The sequence below is a fragment of the Lipophrys pholis genome (assembly GCF_963383615.2).
Source record: "Lipophrys pholis genome assembly, chromosome: 3".
Lineage (NCBI taxonomy): Eukaryota > Metazoa > Chordata > Actinopteri > Blenniiformes > Blenniidae > Lipophrys > Lipophrys pholis.
In genome coordinates this window covers 34,548,602-34,573,074 of record NC_137627.1, presented here as the reverse complement: position 1 = coordinate 34,573,074, position 24,473 = coordinate 34,548,602, and the positions used below count along the sequence as shown (strand labels likewise).

Genomic DNA, 24,473 nt, shown 5'->3' with positions numbered 1-24,473 from the left:
AAGGCCAAGACGTTTGGTAGACATGCAGCACGTTGAGCCGCACAAAAATGTCACTGACACCGATTCTCGAAACCCAACAGGAAGTCGGCCATTTTGCTTTGTGCGTGAAATTCACTGTTGTACGTTTTGATACTAGGTTCTACACAAATATCTCAACTGTGCAGATTTAACAAACCACAAGGACGACCTGCAGACACAGAAGCGATCAGGTTAGTATTTTTTAACCCGAGATCACCAACGTTGGCAATAATTTGACATTTGATTGTGTGAATGGTGATTCTGAGAATTATTTGCATTTCATGACTTGCTTCTGCTCCTGCTGTGGAAATGTGCAGCTCTTTTTTAAGACATTCTTCCTGTGTTGTATTTTTTTTTTTTATATCTTTTAGAATTTTTATTTTACTTCTCTACAATTTTTCCCCCATATAAATGGAAGGGAATTATTTTTTTAATTCTTCAGCCTATACCGCTTTAAAACTTTCACCAATTTAACAATTCAACTTTTTAAACTTTATTTTATTCAAAAAGAAAAAACTAAACTTCATATCTTTAAAACTTTTTAAAATAATTTTTAACATTGAAGTGGATGGGAAAACCCTTCAAGTCACTTTTAAACTCCTTAAACTTGGAACCACTACAGGCTCGCCACACTTTCAGCTCGAGACTTGATTTAACTTTTAAAACGTTTCCTCTTCTCTCCACTATTCAGGTGACATTCTCAGTAGGAGCTCCCCAAGTAGCGAGGACCTTTTCAACACTGCTTTAGCTTTAAGAATTGTTTTGAAACCAGTTAAATTGGAGCCTTTACTTAACGTATCATAGAGAATAAGAAACACTTGTTCGACATCAGGTCTCACTTTATTGGAGGTTTACTGCAAAGTAACAAATGGAGAAAAAAAATAATCAACTGGTGTATTATATCAATTTTCACACTTAAAATTACATTTCAGCATCGACTCATTGCACGAATATAACAATGACTATAGCGTGTATGAATGATGTCACAGCTGGTCTATGAGCTCATACAAAAGGAATCTAATTACAATAAATGTTAATTTAGGCTGTAAACTTCAACAGGTGCTGATTTGCATCAAATCACAGTGAGAGTGAGAGTCAGAGTTTTCAATATTCACTACCGAAGTAATGCTGGGATTTAATGGGAAATGGGGTTTACTGTGAAACAGCTGTTGAATCCTTCATGATTGATGGGAGCTGAGGATCATCCTTCAGTCTTCAGTGAACATCATTTTCACCAGGTCTGCTTTAAGGCACTCTTCTTCCACCAGTTTCTGAGGCTGAAACACAAACTTCATCAGGATGGCATTCAACATCATTTATAACCCCAGCAGTTACAAATATTAGGGATTTTCACAAGATAGTGTTGAATCAATCTCAATGTTAAGTAGTACATTTCTTCATCCAACTCGTTTCAAATGACATTTTTATAAACACTTATTGGAATTTGATGGTAACTTCTAAGTTAAATGTAATGAACATGATCTTTCTTACTGTGCCGTATCGTAGCAGAGTGGGAACTCCGCTCAGTTTAAGCGTCTTCTTGAAGTCGTTGCTTGGATCCTTCCAGCTGAATCATGAAAAAAAAAAACATCATTAGGCAGTAGCTTGAATTCAAATATACAAAATATACACTTGCACCTCAGTTTTGGGACAATAAAACAAAATACTATTTTTTTATCATCTGTAAACTATGCAAAGACCTAAAATACAAACTGAGATCCACATGATTTTATTTTTAAATTGTGTTTTCTGATGGCACGTATATGGTACTGTGCTTATACTTTACTTATTTATAAAAATGTGACAATGCTCTTGAAAATGGAAATGAGTGAACATGTGAATTTAATCTATTGGCCTACTGTGCAGAAGTTTGCCTAAAACGTTTATACAGTTTAAAACTTGGAAGCACAAGTAGAAAATAAACCCTTTCTTCTGATAAAGACAAAACAAGTGGAACGTCAAGTTTAACCTACCAAGTCATGTGAGGAAAATAAATAAATAACTAACTATACTGATATAGCAATTTAACCCAAACCAAAAGGTAACCCTTCCTGGCGCACTTAGGAAGAATGTTACTGCTTAGTTTTAACCATTCCCAATAATGGCGTGCGCTCTGAAGTATATTAACTGACACAAACATCCATTTTGGATTACTACAATACTATGCTTCACAAATATCAGCCCATTTCAATAATTTTCAATTGTAATAAATCACTGTTGTTTTTTTGGCTGATAGACAAATGTACTAATAGGTTATCTGTATTCTCCATTTCAACTCGGGCTCATCAGCAGTTTTATCTCAGTATAAACAAATGATAAGGCGTGCTCCAGCGCTGACAGCTTGCCATAAAATGGTGAAATAGAGAAGGAAGAACTGACTAAGCTCTTTCTCCAACTTGGCAGTAGATGAAGACAGAACCCTCAGGAAGGTGATTCATTTCTCCTCTCACCACAGGCTCAGCTGCAGAAACAAAGACACAATTACTCGTTTTGGTTTTATTAATATTAACAGATAACGTGTTCACCTGAGTCTTATATGCTGATCAAACGTAAGACATGTAAGGTTTACCTGTGACACAATCTGGACACCAGCTCTGCCCCTGCGCGTCTTTATCGCCTGAAAAATAAACAAAAATATCCTTTCCTTTCCTCTCAGACACAGCCTTACAAAACTCGTCATATCCACGCACACTCACTTCTTCGTAATTCGCCATCGTTTCGACTAAATTAGTTATGAAAAAGGCTGAACAGGGGATCTGAAAAGTGATCTGAGAAGAAGTGAAGCCGCTCTGCAAGCAGGACCCGGTAGAAATACACTGCAGAACCACTTCCGGTCTGCGTGACGAGTCTTAAAAGGGACCGCGTAACAGATTACGTTTACTCTACAGTTTCAAAACAATACTGTTTAAATCCACCGATTATTTTTTCATTAACATATTATTTATTTATAAACATTTTAAAAAATCATAATCAATTTGCCAAAAACAATTCAAGTGTGATTTATCAGCGTTGTCGGAAAAAACGCGTTTGCAATACTTTTTGACTTAATGGACGAACCGTACTTCGTCTTCCTCACAGAGACGGTGTGTTGTTGTCATGGCGCCGTTTCAAACTGTTATCAAGCCGCGACGGGAGATTAAAACGTCGATTTACAGTTTAATTCACTCCCAGGTAGCTACTTTGCTCATACAGTTGTTTTAAAACCCCCACAAAAAATAGCCTAACCTGAAATGAGGGAGAGCGTGGTATGGGTAATAACTTGATTGCTCAGAAGCGAAGTTAGCTCGCTGTTGCTAACTATGCTGAAGACAACGCATAATGTATGAAGTGGTTGACTGTTTAAAACATTTTATTCCCCGTCGTAATGACTCCGTCGTTCCTGCAAAGTGGCCCCTCAATTTTTCTGGCCCAGCAAAGTCAGAAGAAAGACTGGGTGGGTTCATGCTACGATCCAACTACAGGGATTTCCAAATCTAAGGTAAACAACCTCCAGACTGCTGATGTTTTGTTTACTTCTACACTCATTCACAGTTTAGGTAGTAAAACTAGTAACAGAACCTGGTTACAATGGTCCCCAATTCATCATTCTTGAAATAAAGAAGAGTCCTTTGAATTTTTCACATTTTGATTCTGTTGAGGGTTCATTTGTCTGCATTCATAACGACAGTTTGCTTTATTTTTCTGAACTTAGGGTTACATTAGATTATTTGAGACAGACGAGCTGCTCTCCCCCTTTCTCCTCTTTATTTAACCTAACCTCAAAAACACACGTACGTCTCAGATTCTCATAATAAATAGTGGAAAGACTTTAAACTATAATTTAGTATACCACATTGCATTTTAACACCAGTACTACAGACAGCTAAGGTCAAACAGCTTAAACAATTTGTTATATTGCTGTTTTATCTAATCTTGCAACGTCCAAGGTCTCAGTTTGAAGGTTTTTTAAAAAAAAGATTTTATGTGCTTTTCTTAGATATTCTGTTTCGGACACAGATTTTCCCATGAAATTCACAGTGCATTCACATTCAACCTTTTGTATTTATCATAAAGAGTTTTACCTTTTTAAAAATGATAATATTGCAGATTTTTTTGGTCATAGAGGTACTGTAGATGTTCAACTTCTAATGTTGAGGTTTCTGTTTGCCAAGGTTGGATTTGACTGTTATACTCCAGCGATGTTTCCATTTTAACGTTCTGTGTTTTAGCTACCCTGCATAGTGACAGAATATTTGTAATGCCTTCTATATAATCAAAAATAGTTTCAATAACCCCACCTGTGTAAAGATCACAATAACCTCAAAGTATAATTAATACAGTTTGATGGCATTAACAAAAAAACAAAAGCTGTGGGTCGTTTGTACGTTCAGTTTAAGCTGTTGCATTGGATAGTATTACACTGAAGGTGAAGAGTTATTCTAAACTAGTTTGTCGTTGGCTTTCACAAATAAACTGATGCCGTTCAAGACAGGTTAGACTCACTGGTGTCATGTCCACCACAGCTGCTCTTTAATGAAGCCATCCCTGCAAGTGCCAGCAACCGGGCCTCCTGTGTCGGCCCGCCCGCTCCCATTGTGATAGAGAGACTGCTGCCAGTGTCAGAAGTAGCTGAGAACATGGACAGCACCAGAAGCTCCTTCAGCTTCACAGCGCTGTCTGAGGAGAGGCTGCAGGCTGCTGTTATCCTGGCCAAACGAGACCTTCGGCAAAGACGCCTCGGCAGTCTGGCAAGATCCTCCGTCAGACATTCTCAAGACGCCTCACAAACAAGTGAAACAAGTGATGTGGAGCTACGTCAGGTAATTTGATTCATGGTACATGATTTACAAACTAGAAATGGAAAATGAATGAATAAAAAAACAAAATGAGTGCAACATTTAATTTTCTGCAGGAGTTAGCAGCAGCCCCAGAGAAGACCAAATCAAAGGCCTCCGGTCGTAAAGGGATGGTGATGCGGCCTTGTACAAAACGTCACACAATGGACAAACAACCGAGTTCTGCCTTTCCACGGATCGTCCTGTCACCCCCAACCAGAGACCCTGGTCCACGGCCAGAGGAGGGAGGCAAAGAGGGACCTTTGAGCCATGAGATGCGCAGGCTGCAGCATGAACTGGACGTGTATGTTAACAAAGTGGAGGCACTTGCTAAAAAAGGTAATTCACAGTCTACAGTTTTAATCATATGTTCATATGTGTAGCTTTACTAAAACAAGTTATCACAGATTTGTAAGCAACACCATGAGGATACTTCTCATATCATTGTTTCATGTAGTGTACGATGATCAAAATGTATAATGGACTTTAAACAACAGGAGAGAAACCAGAGGAGCCACTGGAAGCTGAAGAGCAAGCCAAATTGGAGAATCACAGAAAGAAGCAGGCAGCTCAATCTGCCCGTACCATTTATGTCCTGCAGCAACAGGTACTGACATTCCTACTTGTTTCAATAAAACATCTGCTCACTGTGTTGTCAGTTTTACATCTTTTAAACAGTCTTTCTTTTGTATATTTACTGAACAGGTAAAAGAAGTCCAAGAAGAGATAGAGAGACTCCGAAGTCAGAAAACATCCGACACGCAAAAGGTTTGCCTTCCGCAGTGGCTGCTTCATCGAGCTCACAGGATTCATATTTTAGTGAATCACGCATCAGGAAACGATTCTCAGGGCTTCACTTCTGCCACATTTTGTCATGTTATGAGTTTATTCCAAAATGAATTGAATTCAGTTTATCCCTCAACATTCTACACAAAATATCTCCTAATGACAATATGGCAGAAAAAAATTAATTAAACTTAATTAATTCAAATTTTTAAAAATGTGCAAACATTTCAGAAAAACAATTGTTGTGTCTCTTGGTCTCAAAAAAGGACATCTTAGATTCCTGACATGAAAACTTGGGACTATCCATTGTGTATTTATTTTTCTTTCAGACGCTGGCGTTAAACAGGCTGGCAGCAACCCACCGCAGGGCACTGAGGGCCTTGCAGGTTTTTAACCAGCAGCTTTCAGATGTCTCTCAAAGCAAAGCGGCCCCTCATTACAGAGAACTGGGCCAGCTCATTCGCCAGCTCTGTTTGTGCTCAGCGAAGCTGGAAGTGGACCAGGGTTCAGGAGTGCCTGAGATGGTCCTGAACATCCTGCAAAAGCTCGAGGTGAGCAACATAAACGCTGCCATCATTTGGATTGCTTTGGGTTGAGGTGTAACATTAGCTCATGAATTTCAAGCCATCCACCAATATTTCAAGATTATGAAACATAGAAGTTAAACAGCTAAAGAATCCTAAGATGTTATCATTTTTACAATAGCTCATCTTGCTGTGTACGATTGACAAAATCGAAGGCAGTAATTAATGTATGAAGTGAATCTGATCAAATTAGACTGTTTAGTGGCCCCCATAAACTGCTGAGTATACAAAAGGTTATTTGATGTTCCAAATTTCGTGTTATTTGTGCTCGTATATTTTTAAGAATACACAACTTCTGCATCACTTCTTACCTTGTAGACGTTGGATTCTGCTCTCAGTAAACATGAGATGGTGGAAAAGATGCAGGCCCAAACATGCCCTCCACACAGAAAGTCTCCCCATCGCAGCACGTCGCCTCCGGCTGCACCTAGAGGTCCCAGCGCTTCAAGTGGCCGGGGACGTGGCAGAACTGCACATCCCAGAGGAAGAGCCCGTGGTAAGCAGGCTTTTTAAAAAAAAAAATGCAATTGCTGTCATTGCAACTAAGCCTTGAGTGTTTATGTTTATTTTAAATTATGTGCATCTATTTATTCCTGGTGTGGCGACATCAGTCTGTTCACACACTCACGCTACAGGATGATTACATGATTTCGGTGTCACAATTATGATAATGTAAGTGCTAATTAAAACTCAGTTAGGAGTAAATGTATAAATTGAATGTCGGTGAATACAATAAACCCAAAAGGCATGAAAAGGCCACGATTTATATAAACATAACTCCAGACTTACTTACAGATTTGATACAACAGACCTATTTGTCCCGTGACTTCCACCTTTAGGGAAGGTATTCTTAGCTGCCAGAAGCTCTGACGACCACATGGAGATTAATTGCATGTATGCTTTTTGACGAAAGACAAAGCATTTAGACTGCTGTGCATCTGGAAGTCACCTAAGGGCTTTTTCACGGTTGTGTTTGGGCCTCCCGCTGTGCTTAAATGGCCGAAAATTGATATGGAGCCATGAAGAGGTGGTAGGAAAATAGGAAGTAAAGTGCAGAGCTCAGGCCTTCAATCCCCTGCTGCTCAGCAGTTAACCCCTGCTGGCTCCCGTTTGGCTGAGAGGCCTCCTCTAGAGGAGGGGATGAAAAGACCTCCAATAAGCTTTAGCTGCAATCTATGTCTCCCTAGAAACAAACCTTAGCTATTTTCCTGAACTGCACAACCTCTGCATTTCTTTTTGTTTTTCTTCTTCCCACAAGGCTTCAAGCTTTTTTATTCAAAACACGTTGTCAAAATCGACACGTTAATGCAGATTAATCCATCATCTTGATTAATCTGATTTAACATTTTCACTCATTTAAGCCATCTGCAGTGCAGGATGAAGGTACGTGTCCACAGGATCCATCAATTTCCTGCTTCCCATTCATTGTGTATGTGAAACGCACCGCGGTGCATCCTGGGTGCAGGGCGTTACGAGTTGCCTTGCGTTGCGGCGCCGCGGTGCTGCCCGGACCTCATAAAGTACAATCCTGCCAACGTTATGCTAATGAGGCACAGAGAGCAGAGGTCCAACACATCCCGAAACTATAAAATCTCTAAAATAGCAAAAGAAAATTTAGAAAAAACTTTTTAGTAACTAAAGAGAAAATGGGTTGCCGAGCCGCCATCTTGGTCAGGTTTGCAATCCAGGAGCAGACGGCCGTGAGTGACGCGTCTCCTCTCGGACAACGTCAACAAGTTAGTTTGGAGTTGTCTGAAGACGGAGCAACAGGAACATTCATAATGTAGATCAGTGTTTTGAAAAGGAGTTTTTTGTTAACATGGAACTGTTAAAGGTGTTAAATAAACACGTTGAGAGCATATTGTGGGAGTTGGAAAAGGTGAGACAGACAGAGGAGTCGAGGCGATATTGCTTTTACTTCCAACTCTTTTGGCATTTCAAGTCATTTCCCCCATGCCCTCTTTCTACTTCCTAATCTCTCCCCTCTACATCACCTAAAACTGCCCCCTTACTCCCATTCTGATGTGAGATGACCTGAAGGCGCTCACCTCAAATTATATTCCCTTTTTTCTTGAGCAATTAATATACGTTTAAAATGAATGATATTTAATCGTGTTTAATCTACATCAACTCTATGATTAATCTGATTCAAAATTTTAACCACTTCACAACACTATTTGGTATTATAGCTATAGCTGCATTTCATTTAAAAAATTTTTTTTTAGAACAATTTGTTTAATTCAGTTAATTTTACGTGGCATTTCTCTGGGCAGGTCGGAAAGTGGCCTCCCAGATGATCCAAAGTGCTTCTCATCAGCCCATGAACAGAAGAGCTGTGCTGAGAGCTGGAGTGGAAAGCCTTGCCCAGCAGAGGGAGCTGAGAGAGCAGCTGAAACCGGCTCAGAAAAACCAGACACACAGAAAAGAATTGCAAAAAAAGGCTGACATAATGAAGGTGTTGTACTCCTACACATTGGAATACTGAATCAGATTCCTTACCTGCTATTACACTAGAAGCAGTTAAAATAGTGCTTAAATGTAATACAAGAGCTTTGAACAATGTGAATTCCATGTAATTAAACCTCGATGTGCATGTATGATTGTCTTCACAGCGTGTCCAGATACGAGACGTCGGCTTCCAGCAGCCTACCGTCTCCTCTCGGCTCAGGGTCTCCCAGCTCCCGCAGAAAGAAAACGCTGTGCCCTGGAAACCTACCTCCCCTCACTCTCCACCTCCACGCCGGTGAGCCTCTTATCTCTCTGTACAGCTGAGGGCAGATTTGATTTATTTTCAACATCTTGACCCTCAGCTCTACAGATGATTAATCTCATTCTGCAACTAAGTTTATATGGCTTGTAGTATTCTGAATCTCAATTACGACTCATGTAGGATTTATGCATCAGAGACGTCAAAATGCTTATTTATTATTGTCTCCAGGATTTCTTTTTGCGTGGCTTAATACAGAGCGTGTTCTTCCATACTCTTCTGCTATTCTCTCAACAGTTCCCCTCAAAGGGAGAAACCAGAGCCTCGCTGTCTCTTCTCCCCAGTGAAGCCATCATCCAGCCCTCCAACTCAGCGGGCGGCTTGCGGTTTGGGGCCAGAGCTGACTTTGAACTCAGAGAAGAAGAAAGAGGCTCAGAATGAAGCATTAAGGTGACGCCCTCAGCCAGCAACCTATTTTTATACCACAGAATGAAGTTCATGTACTTGTAAATGTGCCACAGGTTTCAGTTTGTGAAGTTTGGTATTTGTACTTCTCCTGGATATAGAGAAAAGCCGGCCAAATGGATGAAATCTAGGCCAGAGGAATGTTAATGATTACTCTTTCTCCCTGTTCAGGGAGATTTTTTTCTAACCTTTACGTGAGACCCCACGTGCTGAGAGCCACAGGCGATACTCTGATTCTAATTCCAAGTTAATTCTTCCCAATAAATGAATCAAGCTGCCCGCTTTATCGAGGCCATTTCTCTTTCTGAGTGATTAATAGCTGGCCTGTTTATGCTGCTTATAATCACGTCATTGATTAAGTGTTCCACACATGTCTCTGTTTAATCAAATGTTAATTGCTGCAGTTGTGCTTTCCTATTAATCAGTGGCTGGCAGCCTGATTTCAGAGATGAGGATTATAAGTTATTCATGTGGAAAGCTGAATTGAGCTTTGTTTGATGATTACTGGCTGGGTGCAGGAAAGCGTGGCTGGATAGGATGACCATGCAGAGGCTGGAAGAGCTCAACCGACTGAGTAAAGAACAGGAAGAACGCATTCAGAGATTAAGGTATGTACTAATATGATTACACTTTTAACAGACTGACAGGTTTGAGGGAATGGAAGTTGAAGGTTATAATGAGGTATTAGATGCTGGATATTTATCCCGCCCCCCAAAAAGATTGCTTAATCCTATTTATATCCTCACACTGAAAACTCTATTGACTCAGTGACAATAAACATTAGGCACCCGTTGACATAGATAATATAACGTTCAGCACTCCTGCCAAATAAGACAAATTAAACTAAACTACTAATATTTGAGGGATGAGGTCTTCAGAAGCTCCTGCTAATCACTACACAGTAAAGATAGTGTATAAAAATGATTATAGGGATATGTGAACCTGTCTTTTGTGCTATATTTAAGTCGTTGTCACATCATTTTCCAATAATGTTTTCAAACCATATTAATTATTTTGTTGCAGACGCAGGGCAGTCTTCTCCTCACTCAGCTGCAGTACAACGCACGTCACAGGACTCACAATTAAACAGACATTTTCACTGGGACCTGCAACACAAACACAATTATCAAGTGACAAAAGAGCAGAAAATAATGCGCTTTGTGATTGCAGCGTGTCCATTCAGCAGCAGATGTTCCTATAGAGCCCTCTTCCTAATCAGTCGCTGGAGAGTTCAACACTTTCAGAAAGGGAAACAATGCACAGCCAAATCTCAGCATAGTGACGGTCTGTAAAGCTTTGATGACATTGTAGTGATGGGAGCCTCTGCTTTCCTACCCACAAAGACACTCAGGTGTTTTTGACTCTCTTAATGAATTAATTTACGGCTGCAAATACAATTATTCATAATTCAATCATGGACAGTTGCCTCACATGTTTATTTAGGTTTGAGGGCATTATGAGCGGAAGGTGTTATTGGTACCCTTGAAAGTATTGCATTTGTATGTATTCACTAGGGTAATTAATGAAATGTAGCAGTAAACATAAAAAAAGATTTTTACATAATCAAATATGTTTTGTTCCATTGGTAGGTTTTTATAGTTGACCTATTTTTGAGTAGCTGTGAAGATGCTTGTTGGATGGTGGAAACTAAAGTCACGAATGTTTAGGAGAACCAAAAGCCTGATTGCTGTTGAGTGTGGATTTCATTGTCTTATGGAAGCAGGTTTCAAGATCTCATCTCAAGACTTTACGTTTGTCTTTTGATTCATTTGTCGGTCTAAGATGAGCTAAGCTTTGACTCACACCTTGAATCATGTAAAGTTTCACCAATGTTACCTGGAAACAATCTGATGGCTCCCAGTTGATGGAGTTCAGCGACAGAACTTGTATAACAGCTTGCTGTGTGGGTGTGTTTCGGTTAACAGGTCTGATATTGTCTTGCCAACTCGGTGGGCAGAGCGAGCCGAGCAGAAGGCCAGTGAACGGATTCAGCCCCTTCTGGATGAGGCTCAGGTGTGAGGACCTATATGTTGTCTGGGTAGCAGAGAGCGGTTTTCAATGCACGCTTGTTGATAAGAGTTGTACATTCGAGCCTGATACTAAGGTCTATTGTTTTGTGTGTGCAGGCAGCAGGCAGTGCTGAGCAGCTGAGCGAGGCTCTGCTGGAGGATCTGCTGGAGGACGCCACAGGTGTAGCGTGGGCTGCTGAGACGGACAGACGGCTGGAGGACTCGGCTCAGTGCCGGCTGCAGGCCCCCACCCTGGAGAGTATGCTGCTTCGCATGGAGGAAATACAGGTGAGAGCTGCCTGGTGGAAATGCCCGACAACAAAAGGTCACGGTTTGTTTCTAAAAGGTCACGGGGGGGTGGGGGGGGGCAGAAAGGTCGCTGGTGATCGAATTTTTATTTATAGCAAGCTGTTATAACAGCTCTCCTCTGTGGACGTCTGCACTTCATTATGTCCTTCCTGTTGCACAAAGCGCAGTATTTGCATGTGTACCTCAAATGTCTATATTGTGTTTCTCTGAGCAGAAGGACCAGGAGGAAGTGAGGAGAAGATTTGCTTCCATCACCTACTCAGACCCGCTTTACTGGGACCGGCCGGGACCGGCAGGTAGAAATACCCAATGAGAAGAAATTTCTTTCTTCTGTTCGTCTTTGCCCCTTGTTCCTCACTCGTCACCATTTCTCCGTCCTCCCTTCCTCTCATTTTCTCTGATCCCAGGGTCCTTGAGCCACGCTCCAGGCTCCAGGCCAGCCTCCCCTCAGCCAATCAGGCTCACAAGGCCAGTGCAGCAGCAGACCTCGGCAGCAGACATTGTCCTGGAGAAACCCGTGGAGACTGGGTGGGTTACTGCATCCTTCTCACTTATCTGCTCTAAAAATGATTTCTCTCTACAGGGCGGTGGAAAAATGTCTGAGCGCCGTCAGAATAATAATGACAACCTGATATCAAGGTCTGACAGATTTACTTTATTTGTGAATCACGTCAGTTGAAATCATAGATTATTGTAGCTTTAGTGCACAACTGCTAATTCCATTAACTAATGATTTACCATGCTTTTGTCAATTGTAAATGTTGAAATCTGAGCATTTAAATAATTTGAGTCATTTTTTAATGCACCTTCTGTGAGAAGAAATAATGTATTTTGATGGAGTTAGAAGCATTCTGTGCATGTTGTTGTGTTGGAAGAGCAACAGCAGCATTCTCCACAGGACCTCGGTTGCTGCAGGCTTTAATGGACCTCTAAACTCCGCTAAAATCAAGTGTTTAATGTTTTCCCACTGATGCACAGTTAGTGTGTTTTTTTTCCACTTGATATGTCAATGCCTAGTAATCACTTTTCCACTGGGGGGGTGTTACTCACTTGGTGGCTGCCGTACCGAGGGCAGAGTCTCTCCCTGACTGGAGCAGCAGACGCCACAGAGAGACCCTCCACTGCCTGGGGCTGCAGCTGCTTTACTCCTTTTAGTTAGTGATGAACCCAGAAGGGGCAAAAATAGAAAGTTGTTGACTAAGACCAGCAGGCGGTAGACTTTTGGTAAATTTGAGCTTTGACCATCAGCTAATTAAAGTGAGTCACTGCTGAAGTGCCTCGAGTTCAGTTCCCTCAATGAAAACTTTCCCTCTGAAATCATGAATACCCGTGACTCATCTGTGACTCTTCTTAATAAGACATCTATCAAGTGACGGCTCACTCTTCAGCACTTGGAAATCAAGCATTTAATCTGTGGTCCTTTTCAAGAGGTTTTATCTTTCATTTTTCATTAGTGGCTGGTTTTCAGGGTGTTCGGCCTCCCAGCCAAACAGTCATTTGAGAACTGCCAGCTCATTTGTTCTGAAACTCGCCGAGTCCCCGGAGCATTAAACAGAGCTGCCAGCACTGCTTCGGTTCTCATTCCTAGTGAGCACCTTAAAAAGTGTTGGCACCGCTTTATGCATCATGACGTCTCTCTTTAATACTACATCGAGCCCCACTGGATGCCAATGGATTTTCCTCTTATGGAACAATGGCACATACGTAGATTTTAAAGTGAAAACTAATCTAACTTGACAAGTTAACCCCAAAAAAGCAAATATGGTCCAAATGTGACAAAATAAATGTCAAACTCTGAACAAAATATATGAATATCTCTCTACACGTATAAGATATTAGTATTTCAGCATTAGTCTGTTGATCTACTGTTATATGACATTATTATTAGGAAACTAAGAACATATATTGGTCGGACTGTGAGGGGAGATTATTCATTTCTGTTTTGCGTGTTGATTAAAGTCCTTCACCAATCACTGCTGATGAGAAACTCACCCATGCAATCCTTTTTCCATTAGATGCTCCTTAAAATTACAAACACAATGATGAGAGTGTCAGATTTGCTAAATAAACTCGCCAACACAGCTAAGTGTTGATGATTGGTGCATATAGCACTTCATGGAACGAGGAGAGTATTGTTTCTTACAGGCTGTTTGTATTTTAAAACCCCAAACTCTCTAAGCTTGAACAAATCTTTGTATCAAAAGATCTAAAATGAATATCATGCCACTATTAGTTATTCTGGTCACAGTTAATGAATCTCTAAATTCTCCAAACAGTGAAGGTCTATCCTTTGTTTCTTCCATCAGAACACAAGCAGAAACGGTCTTCCACAGCTCATTTTGCAGTGTTCGGACCCCAAAGAGTCATTCCGTTCAGAAGTGGGGGGCTGTTGTGGCTTAGAAGAAGGAATTGTGTTTATGTGGCACGTTGCTTTATGGAGCTGCCTTCTGGGGCCGAGGAGTTTCCTCGTAAACTGAACCGGGTTGTACGGGAGACGACTTGTGTTCCTGTGTGGCAACTTAACCTGCCCCAGGTGTCCCATTGCACAGCACATAGCAGCTTATTTCTCCAGCTCAGCAAAACAACAATAATATGGCATGAATGTCATAACAGTCGCTCTCCTCCCACCTTCCCGTTGCTATAGTTTGAAAAGTGAAATTCGTGACGATGTCAGCATGTGCCGTTGGTCCAGCGCATGTCAGGATGCGTTGGTATTCAATCAGGAGAAATGGGTTCTGAGTTTCAGTCGCTCCTTCGCTCGACTCAAATAACATGTGACAGTTCACTTCTCTGTGCTGCCGGAGGAAAACTGTGGCATCGGTGTTCAGCTCAGCCGCTCAGTGGCTTCACTGAAAAGCAAATCTTCCACGAACATCCAGATTTTAAGGATAATCCTTCGTTGTAATGTCAGCGAGCCGGCGGTCAACCTCTGCAGGTGTTTACAACGACCGATATCTGCTAACAGTTCAGCTTCATGCGTTGTTTTGTTGTTGTTTTTTTTACTTGTGGTATTTATGGCAGCTGAACAAACTTATCAGAACCCTGTTGGTTCTTTGTATCGATGTGGGATTGTGTTAATCCTCCATCGGTGTTGACTCTCTATGCGGTGTTGCAGAATGGAACGCTGTAATTTATTTTGGGGGGGGGGGGGGGGGCTGGAGCAGTGAAATGTGGCTAGAGCTCATCATGTGTGTTGTCTCAGCTCTGATTAGTTGTTTATAACCCACATCCTTCAGCCCACTCCACTGAGACGCATCCAGTCGTACACAGGAAGTGGAGTCATGTCTTTGATGTGGAGCCCCACGCTCACATTTTAACACGCCGCAGTGAGAAGCTGTCTGATAGTGACAGTTTTTCTTCTGTGTGATTTTATTGTTCCAGGCGTCTTGGATTGTATCGTCAGATGACTAAGAGTGGCACTGATTTAGCTGCTGCTTCACAGGCGCACAGCCAGAAAAGGTGATGAGGCAGTTTACTGAAGAATTACTGTCGCTTGAAGAAAAGAAAAGAAAAGAAAAAAGATTTATTTTTATAATTTGTTTTGACAGAGAGTGTTTTTGAAATCCCTGCCAAATTGATAGTTAATGTTACTTCTGAGCCATGACCTAGAAGACCTGCAATTGTTCACATGATGTTCCTGTTTATTCTCCGCAGTCACTATCACCACTCGTAGCTCTGTCTTTGTCCTCCAGAATAATATTTCCAAATCAGCAGCGATTATTCTTTACCTCAGCTGGCATCAGGCTCGTGTCTGCGCACCCTCAAACAGCTGCTGAGACAATAGAGGAGCAATTTCATCTTTTAACACATTAGCAGACCAGCAGATAAGATTTTTATATCCATGGCGAGCAGCTCAAACACAGACTGTACCCCCCCCCCCCCCCCCCCCCCCTTCTAATGTTGACTAACCTACTGTGGCTCCGTCAGCATTTCAAACAAATCAATGAAAAGATGAAAGCTCCACTCAGCAATATTGTTAGACCTTTTATATATTTGTTTGAATGTGTGCTCCTTCAGTCTCCTGTCGTTTGTTTGTGGCCACGCTGGTCATTTCAGGTCAAATATCTCACATATGATCACATTCATCCCCGAACTCTCTCACATTGACTTCGAAATGAAGAAGATAATGAGAGAGAGAAAGATGCATTGTCTCATAAAGTGTGCACGGTTTTTCCATTTTCTTCCTAAATACAGCTTTATTGTGTGATGAAGATACGCGCTTACATTTTCCCACACTTTGTCAAGCTGGCTCTGGTCACTTTCACCTCCACTGGGATGCTTGTGCGTATTTGCAAAAGTAATTTCCAGTGCAGACTGAAACCATCAACCGCATTCATATCCTCCTGCTGTGTAGACAAATTTAAAAGGCTGCAAATGTTTGCCAAAAAAAGGGAAATAGGAGATGCTTCTGCAGCCATGCTGCAGCGTCACCATATCGTCTGCATTGGGTTTAAGGTTAATTACTGTCGTCAGAGAAATGCAAACGATCTTGATGGGCACAGCTTGGCGTGAATATTCTTAAATACCTTGTGCATTTCTGCCAACATATTTCATAGAACAGGTTGTCACATGCCACAAACACCTGGCGTGAACGTTCCTGCCTCTCTTTTATTTCATATGAACCCTTTCACAAAGAAAACACAGAAAATAAATCTTGCTTTGGCAGAAGGTGTTTTGTGCCAAAATGTCTGAATGGTGTTTATTCATCGAAGAAGCAGGTTGATTCCTGTTCCTTTATGGATATGGCACAAAATTGTGTGGGTGCTCCATTCTGAGGTTATAAATAGGCTGCTACTTTAAAGAGTGCTGTGCTGTTTTGCTTTCACAACGTCGGTCCTCAGAGGTGTGTCTGACACGGAGGAGAGATGACGGCACTTTGATGTTTACGACCGCCCCACGCCGTGTGCAGCCCCGCAGTCAGAACCGAAACAAGTTCAGTGAGAACAATAGAGAGGCACTTTTCTTCTGTGGCACTAAATATAGCCCAGCCGGCGCTAGTGCAGGAGCGAGGCAGGGAGGATTATGAAGCCCGACTGTAGTGACGCCCAGCTGAGCCCCTTCTCACCCAAAGCAAGCGGCAGACCAGGAAGCTGCTCGGTGACACCAAACTCATCATCCTTAGTGAGGATCTCTAATGTAGTAATACCCGGCGTCAACCTCACGCAGGGAAGTCTTCCTTTTGTTTCCACACAGGTTTCAGTCAGAGAACAGCCTGACGGAGGAGGCACTCCAAGATGAACGGCAGCCTCGGATCGGCGCCGTCCTCCCAGCGCCCATGAAGAGAAGCACGGTTCTGTCAGTGCCAGGAAGCATGCTGGGAAACATCCGGCAGTACCGGGAGGACTACGACTCCTACCTGCGTGCTGTGGCACGCCACGAGGTTGGCAGCTTGAACCCCTGGACAGTCGTTGAAAGGTAAAAATCAAATCCATTCTTCACCATCAGGTAGTGACAATAAGTTGATATTTGTCTTTTTTTTATTTTGTGTTTCCTGCTGTTAAAGGGTTATATCCAGAAGTAAGTATGATATTTGTCACCAGAGGAGACGACTGTGTGTAATGAACTAAAAGAGCATCAGTTTTGTGGTGGGTTATAGTTTGAGGTTGTCTTGGTGATGAACACACTTGAAGTTCAGTCACATTTGGCTCAGTTCACCTCTTCTGGTCCTGCGATTTCCCTCAGGACTATTTCCAAAACTGCTCCCACCTCTGAAGTAAGACATCGTCACACATTTATTGTCTTTGATCTCAAGAAACTTCCTGGAACGAGTTCAGAAAAGCATCGTCTCCAAGTTTGTGTCTATATTTGTGCGAGTTAGCAGCACTCAGTGAGTTATGTGTGTACTTTGTAAAGTCCAAATCTTGTCTGTTGGTAATAGTGCTGTCACTAGTGTTTACTTATTAATCGCACGATTTGTTGTAATTAATTGCTATTAATTGCATTGTTTTTCTACTGAAGCCTGAACACGCACGCACGCACGCACACACACACACACACACACACACACACACACACACACACACACACACACACACACACACACTCACACACAGTATAGAGGAGAGTCAGGGAAAGAGAGAAAGAGGAGACATTAATATTTTACCAGTATTTCCTCCAGTTTTAGCAGTTTGGTGCCAACATGGCAACCTGCTGTTCTGCTGCAGAATTACTTCTGTGGTCGTTAAATTCAGCTTTTCAAAGTAAAACTAATGACTTTTACTTTCTCAATCAGTCATCAGGAAACTTTTTAAAGTGAAACTTTCTGTCTTAATATTCTTCCACTCGGTATTGTGCTGCTCTGTTGTCTCGGCGCTGCGTCCAGAGACGCTGCACATGATGCTGCTCCGGTAAGGGAGTTAAAAAAAAAAACCCGGAAGAAAACAAAACTACTTTAATTACGTTAAATGTTTTTAACGAATTAAACATTTCAAATCAATTAATTAAATGAACGTGTTATTTTTGACAGCGCTAGTTATAATCAACCTCACACCAGGATCACTCTGCCCTCCGCCTGTGTTCTATATGAAGAAGTTCAAATCATTTTAGTACTTTAGTAGTTATTGTACTCACGTAGATGTTTGTACTTATTTGTTCTTTCCTTAATCAAATTTTTTTCTAAATTTTAAGTTCAGTAAATAAGTGAGAGAAAAAAAACAAATTTTTTTTCCTCAACAATTCAGTGAGGTAACAATTTCCAGTTCTGCGAGCCAAGGTGCAAGACACAACTAATAATGTGATAATGAACAATAACGAGAACAATGTGACCATTTCAGATGTAATAAAAACAATCATGACAGTGATTTTCTTTTAATTCAGGATCTCCCACTGACTACCCCGAGGTCCACTCTAGTCCTTTCTAGAAGTTTTACTTGTTATTCTTTGAAATGTTCATGGGGTTTGGATCTCAGAGCGAGCAAACCCTCAGTGTGATCACGCTGAAACATCTGCGTCCTTCCCGCTCTCTGAATGTCTCTGACGGACGAAGCGTGCAGCTGCACAGGGAACGACGAGGGTTTGAGGTTCCCACAGTGTCTCTCTGCTCTTTGTCTCTCAAATTTACATTTGTGACAGAATGCTTGTGTTGGTGTAGTGCAGGCTCGCTCCCATCAGTTGGAATATGTTGAATGCTCATGTTTGATATGTTGTTTTCAAGCCTCCATCAGACTTGTTTCACCAGTTTGCACGTGTTTGTGAACGCCTCAATTTTCTTCTTTATTTTGAACCCCGAGCTGAAACATTGTTGTACAGTCCTAGTTGTTTCTGAATGTGGCTCCTTATGGGGCTCACATCAAGGGCACAAAGTTTTCAGGAGACAGAAACTGCACTTTCTTCCAAATATTTAAAAAGAACATTGCTTGAGAGAGAAATGAGCCAATTATCGGTGCGTCTCTGGAGACAGAGGAAAGTTACATATGAGCTTTTACACCCCCTGCTGTTCTGACGCGGAGCAGGAACCTCCCTGCATGATGAGATGGTTAATGAGCAGCGTTGTGTGGAGCTGTACCACCAACTCTGACCTCTGATGGATTCAAAGAAAGCAGTGGCAAACAGAACACATACACATATCAGAACACACTGATACACGTACCCGCAGCTTCTTATGCCTCTGGTTCCATTTGTTCAGGGGGGGTAGGGGGGGGATTCATTGTGTAGGTGAGTTTGCCTGCTAATAAATGACATTATGTCATAATGAGAGTTGGTGATCCATAATGACGAGCTCTTCCGTGTGCTGTAATCAGTGCAGAGAGCACGGTATTCTTAACTTGACCTTGACCTTTGAAGGTACAGGGAGTTCACAAATTACCCTGAGAGTTTTTTCTGTTGCGCTGGCAACTTAATGACCTGATGTTTTTTTTGTTTTTTTTTCGGTGGGGGGGGTCTTCTGTAACATTTTCACACACCTTCCCTCCCTCTTCAACACTGCCCATGTGCCTTGTGTTTCAGTACAAAACGTCTTTGTTTCAAACTGACTGGTGTCTGGACGTGTCCCCCGTCTCTCAGCGTTGCAGACGAGCTGCTGTCGGAGGCTCTGGCCGACGTGGCTGCAGAGTTTCAGGACGTGATGGAGCAGTACGCCGCCGCCGTCTTCACATCAGAGTTCCTGCAGCCGGTCCAGTCTCCTCCCGCTTCAGCTGCCGTCGGCCAATAAGGACCAAGCATTTCTTTCTCAATGTGCATTTCTGGACCAGGTGTGTTTTTACATAGGATTGTGATTATTTATTATTTTCTAGTACATTTGAGAAGCAGATTATTGCATTTTTGAGAGAGCCAGTGTTTTATTTTATTTTTGAAAATGAGTTTAAAGATCACTCCTCTGACGAGACGCCGTCGGACTTCATCATAGTTTTAATGGCGCCGCAGCAGATGAGTTGGTCGAATTGCACAGGGAGCATTTGTCTCATTACTCTTTACTGTCCATCTGTATTGAAGTGATTGAATTCCTCCGGGAAAGTTAGTTTAGTGTAGATGAGATTGGAGAGACCATTACGACATTACAGAGGATTAGAAGATTACTGCTTTAAATCTTCCCGAGGAGTACTCACACTCCCTATTTTCACACGGGAATATAGAAATGAATTAATTGCGTCCCGTCTCCACCAACTAGATTTATGGACATCATGAGTTTACTCTGCTGTGACTGTTTCTTCTTTTCTTTTAAAGTCTTAATAAAGGGTCTTATTGCTGTAAAAAAAAAAAATAATTTTATCATCAAAGTAATGTGAAGCATTTGAAAAGTGAGTCTGGTATGTGAGCATAAGGTGTCGAATGGATTTAGCGCTCATTTCATAATCATTTCAGTTTATTTTTCAGACAGAACTTGCAGAAAATGTTGCCTCTACTTTATATTCTGCTCATTTGAATCCAGCACTGTCTCTGTGGAAACGCGAATCCGTGAATCCAAATAAAGGCGAACAGACTGAGAAACTCTCGGAGTCTCTGGAGAGCCAGATGAAAGCTGTGCTGACGGAGCAGAGGGGACACATGCAGATGTTGCGCTGGCCTGTGGGGACCAGCCTCTTGACGGGGGACAGACACTGACTGGATGAATTAGCTCTCAGAGAATCCTCGCAGGCCGCGGCCCGGCGTGGGCGTCCAGGGATGTGCAGCAAGTCTCCTCCCGTTCAACCGGGAACAAACAAAGTGTTGAGCTCAAATCGAGGAAATGCTGACGTGCTCGGAGACAAAAGATAAAGCTGAACGTTTTTTCACCATCTGACTGAGGCTGTTGTCAAACTGGTGAAATCAGGCTGTACAGGCTGAGGCTGAACCAAAAATCACTGCAATGCACAAACAGATGTCACTGCAGACAGAAAACAAATAAAAAAACAGCCCTGTTTTGCACATTATTATAATTTCTAATGCCCGGAGTGCTTTGACCTTGATACTTTGCAGCAGCGACTAATTATCTGATTGAATTTCTGAATAAAATCGGCTGCAGCACGACGCATTGGAGGGAGCGGCTGTTTCCATGCAGGTACATTTGTGGTTCGCTTTTCAAATGTTGTTTTGGGCTGTTGCTGAGTAATTACACCAGATGGGTGTGACATTTGTAGGCTTATTAGTCATGTTTGCCGTTCTCCCGGGATACCGTGTTGTCGGAGGGACGGTTATTGACGAGAGGCTGGTCGCCACCGAGCAGTCTGTCACGCAAAACGCTGCCATCCTGAAATGCTCCACATTAACCGAGGCTTCACTTTGCAGCCCGAGTTCTCTTGAAAACACCTGCGACTCCAGACGCAGCTTCTGACTGTCTTCGTCATTAATGCGGCAGCAGCCTCGCCTTATTGGGATTATTAATGAACCTCATTATCAGTTATTGTCTGAAGCCAATAAAGAAGCAGAGATTCTGCAGAGAGCAACCAGACCTATCAGATCAGACGTGACTCCAGCAGAGTTAAGTTATGTGGGAAAACCCAGTTTTTTCTCTTCTTTTTTATTTTTATTATTAGAGTGCAAAACGGAGCTGAGAATTGATTCTGACATTCAGAGTAACTCACTTCAGCACGAGGAGCAGTGTGACCCGTTTCTTCCCCTCCTGCATTCTTCTTCTGCGGTCCAGGTAGCAGAGCGCCTTCACACAACCCGCCGGCCACAGTCTGCTGGTTCATGGTCAAAACGTAATTATCAGCCATGTGATGCTTAATCATCACGTCTAATAAAAGTGGAGTCAAACCAGCTGAAGACCTTTTTTATTATTTCTTTTAATGAAATTGTGTCTCAGCAGGTAGTGAAAGCATTCACACTCTTTGCTGTAGGAAAATGTGTTTGTGAAACCAAACATGAGCGAAGCTGATGAAAATACAAACACTTCATTTGCAAATGGAGGTTTTTCAGTGTGGACCTACGCATAATCATTCATGATTGCGTCTTACTGGAAGATTGCATGGAGGACACTTGAGCTGTATGTCTGTGTTTACCCGGAGTGGAGCTCACATTTTAACCAATGGGTGGACTCCTTCTACTCACAACTTTAAGATGAACTCAGGCTAGTATAGGAGATGGATCGACGGATAATTAGAATTGTTTTGATATTCAGCTCATCAAGCTTGTAATGTCATATCTCCAACAGAACAGTGGATGTAGTAGTTTTGAACTCCTTTCTGTTTCCGTCATAGATTCTCAGCATTGTTTTGTTGGCAGCAGTGAAGAAATAAAGTCACATTTAGCTGGTTGATATCACCACATGTGATAATATGATCCTTGTTACTACATTTATGATAAAGATGGTTGCATTATGTCTTAATAAAGCACAAGTGTTGGATGCAGGAGACTCTTTTTGGCCTTTGTCTTAACCTGGATATATAATTATTAACAGTTGAATAAAATCCGTTTATACCCTTGAGATTTTACATCGTCTGGCAAATCTGAAAATATTCTTTGAAAAATTAACAAATTTAGATTAAATTCAATTACATTTAACTTCATTTATATAGCGCCAAATACAACAAAGTCCTTTCAGGACACCTTTACAGAGAAAACCCAACAATTCCTCATGAACAAGTGAAGGAAAATGTCCTGTTTTTATAGGAAGAAACCTGCAGAACCAGGGTCAGAGGTGGAGGCTTTCTGTTAGCTTTATTAAGAAGAAAAGTCTCCGCCTCCCATTCTACTTGTAGAATACAGAGGAACCTCCAGTGAGCGGCACTCTGAGAATGAAGTGTTCTTCTGGATAATATGGGACTCACAGTGTAAGGGTCTGTGTCTGTGTCTTTGTGTGTGTTCGTCAAGTCGGTGTCTCTCACTCTGTGTTCACTTCCTGTTTTGTTGAGTAGTCCTCCGTCTGTCTGCGTCTCTGTCACTTGGCCTTCCTGTGTGCTCCTTCCTGTGACTTCCTTCTCCTCATGTGATTCAACCCGCTCCTTCTTGTCTCTGTGAATCGATCGTCATTGTTGTTCTGCTTCATGACCCCAGCCCTTTCCTCGTGTTCTTCTTCTTGGAGTTATGGATTTCCCCGTGTACCAACCCCTGCCTGGACTGGACTGCCTCTTTGAACGCTGATCCTAAACTTGTTTGCTCTGACTCTTTAATTAAACCTGCAAACGCCAGTTCTTTGTGCGAGTCTGCTTCTGGGTTCTCCTCGGACCCTGACAACAGCTGATACAACTGCTTGTTAAGAGCTTTATTTCATGTTTTATTACTACACAGGTATTAAAAAAAAAAAAATATCAATCAATCAGCCTGTCTCATGAGAGCCACTAATAGAACCGAGACTATCGTCTACAGCCAGGCTGATGCCTGCATGAAATGATACAGGAGCTTGTTTAAAACCCCTACGGTGCAATTATTCATCCATCCATCCATCTTCTCTAGCATTTTATCCTGTGCAGGCGGCTGGAGCCGATCCCAGCTGACTATGTGCGAGGGTAGAGTACAACCTGGACCGGTCGCCACAGAGACAAACAGCCACACACTCTAAGGGCTCACCGATTAACCTCACATGGATGCTTTTGGACTGTGGAGGAAATCCCAGTACCAGTGTCAGTACAGATTTACTCCAATCACCTTCCTCCCACAGTAAATAGTACACATCTTTAAAAGTGAATGGAAGTGAAAACCACCTTGCGTGATATGAATACTGAAAATGGCTCTTTTGTGTTCGGGCATCAAGAACAATCCAGTCAATTTATGTTCCATCTATATAACAGGTATTCCTACTTTTAATGCTTTAGTACTGTAGTACTTTTTGATTTCATCCTCACACCAATAAAAACATCTGGGAATTCTGGCTACTGACTGAAAGAAGACAAATCAACTAGTGTGTATGGGGTAAATGTCACTTTCCATTGACGAATACAGCAATTAAAGAGTAATTATAACTGACCAGAGGTTCAAATGTTAAATTTTCCATTGTACTCGGTGAGGCCAATTATCTATTCATGATACCTGCTGTGGTGCTTTCACTCATGTATCAGACATGTCTTCTCAGAAGCTGTAAACCTTGTACTCTGAAACCCATTGATCATGTGACGATTAATTACGCTTACACTGAAGTACAGTAGTATTTACTGTTTGTTCATGCTGAAACGAGGAGATTGTGACAATTAACAAACATGGTGCTAAGATCTATAGATAAATGAAGTAAATATCAACATACAAATATGTGCACACACACACACACACACACACACACATCATCCTTTTGCTACTATAACAGCTCTATACAACAAACATCATTACATGTTTACACCAACATACAGGTGAAATGATGAAGCTGATGATATTGGACTTCGACACACACGGCTGGTTATGTATCGAGCAAACAACGTCGAGCTGTTTAGAT

General features: G+C 41.9%; 2 protein-coding genes across 2 annotated transcripts; one reads left to right on the top strand and one right to left on the bottom strand.

Annotated features, from left to right (window-relative positions):
• Window positions 1-841: 841 nt before the first annotated feature.
• On the bottom strand, window positions 842-2,841 carry txndc17 (thioredoxin domain containing 17). Its single transcript, XM_080459467.1, has 4 exons — window positions 2,588-2,841; window positions 2,398-2,479; window positions 1,510-1,585; window positions 842-1,295 (listed from the first exon to the last, which is right to left on the bottom strand). Exons 1-4 carry the CDS (start codon window positions 2,730-2,732, stop codon window positions 1,227-1,229), a joined length of 372 nt encoding a protein of 123 aa, XP_080315593.1. The 5' UTR covers window positions 2,733-2,841; the 3' UTR covers window positions 842-1,226.
• A 251-nt stretch (window positions 2,842-3,092) lies between these two features.
• On the top strand, window positions 3,093-22,457 carry kiaa0753 (KIAA0753 ortholog). Its single transcript, XM_080459017.1, has 18 exons — window positions 3,093-3,496; window positions 4,521-4,817; window positions 4,910-5,171; window positions 5,330-5,439; window positions 5,538-5,600; window positions 5,948-6,169; window positions 6,521-6,698; window positions 8,476-8,657; window positions 8,815-8,945; window positions 9,207-9,359; window positions 9,893-9,982; window positions 11,300-11,387; window positions 11,501-11,671; window positions 11,907-11,988; window positions 12,100-12,220; window positions 16,886-17,107; window positions 19,694-19,881; window positions 20,559-22,457. Exons 1-17 carry the CDS (start codon window positions 3,383-3,385, stop codon window positions 19,839-19,841), a joined length of 2,634 nt encoding a protein of 877 aa, XP_080315143.1. The 5' UTR covers window positions 3,093-3,382; the 3' UTR covers window positions 19,842-19,881; window positions 20,559-22,457.
• Window positions 22,458-24,473: the final 2,016 nt, after the last annotated feature.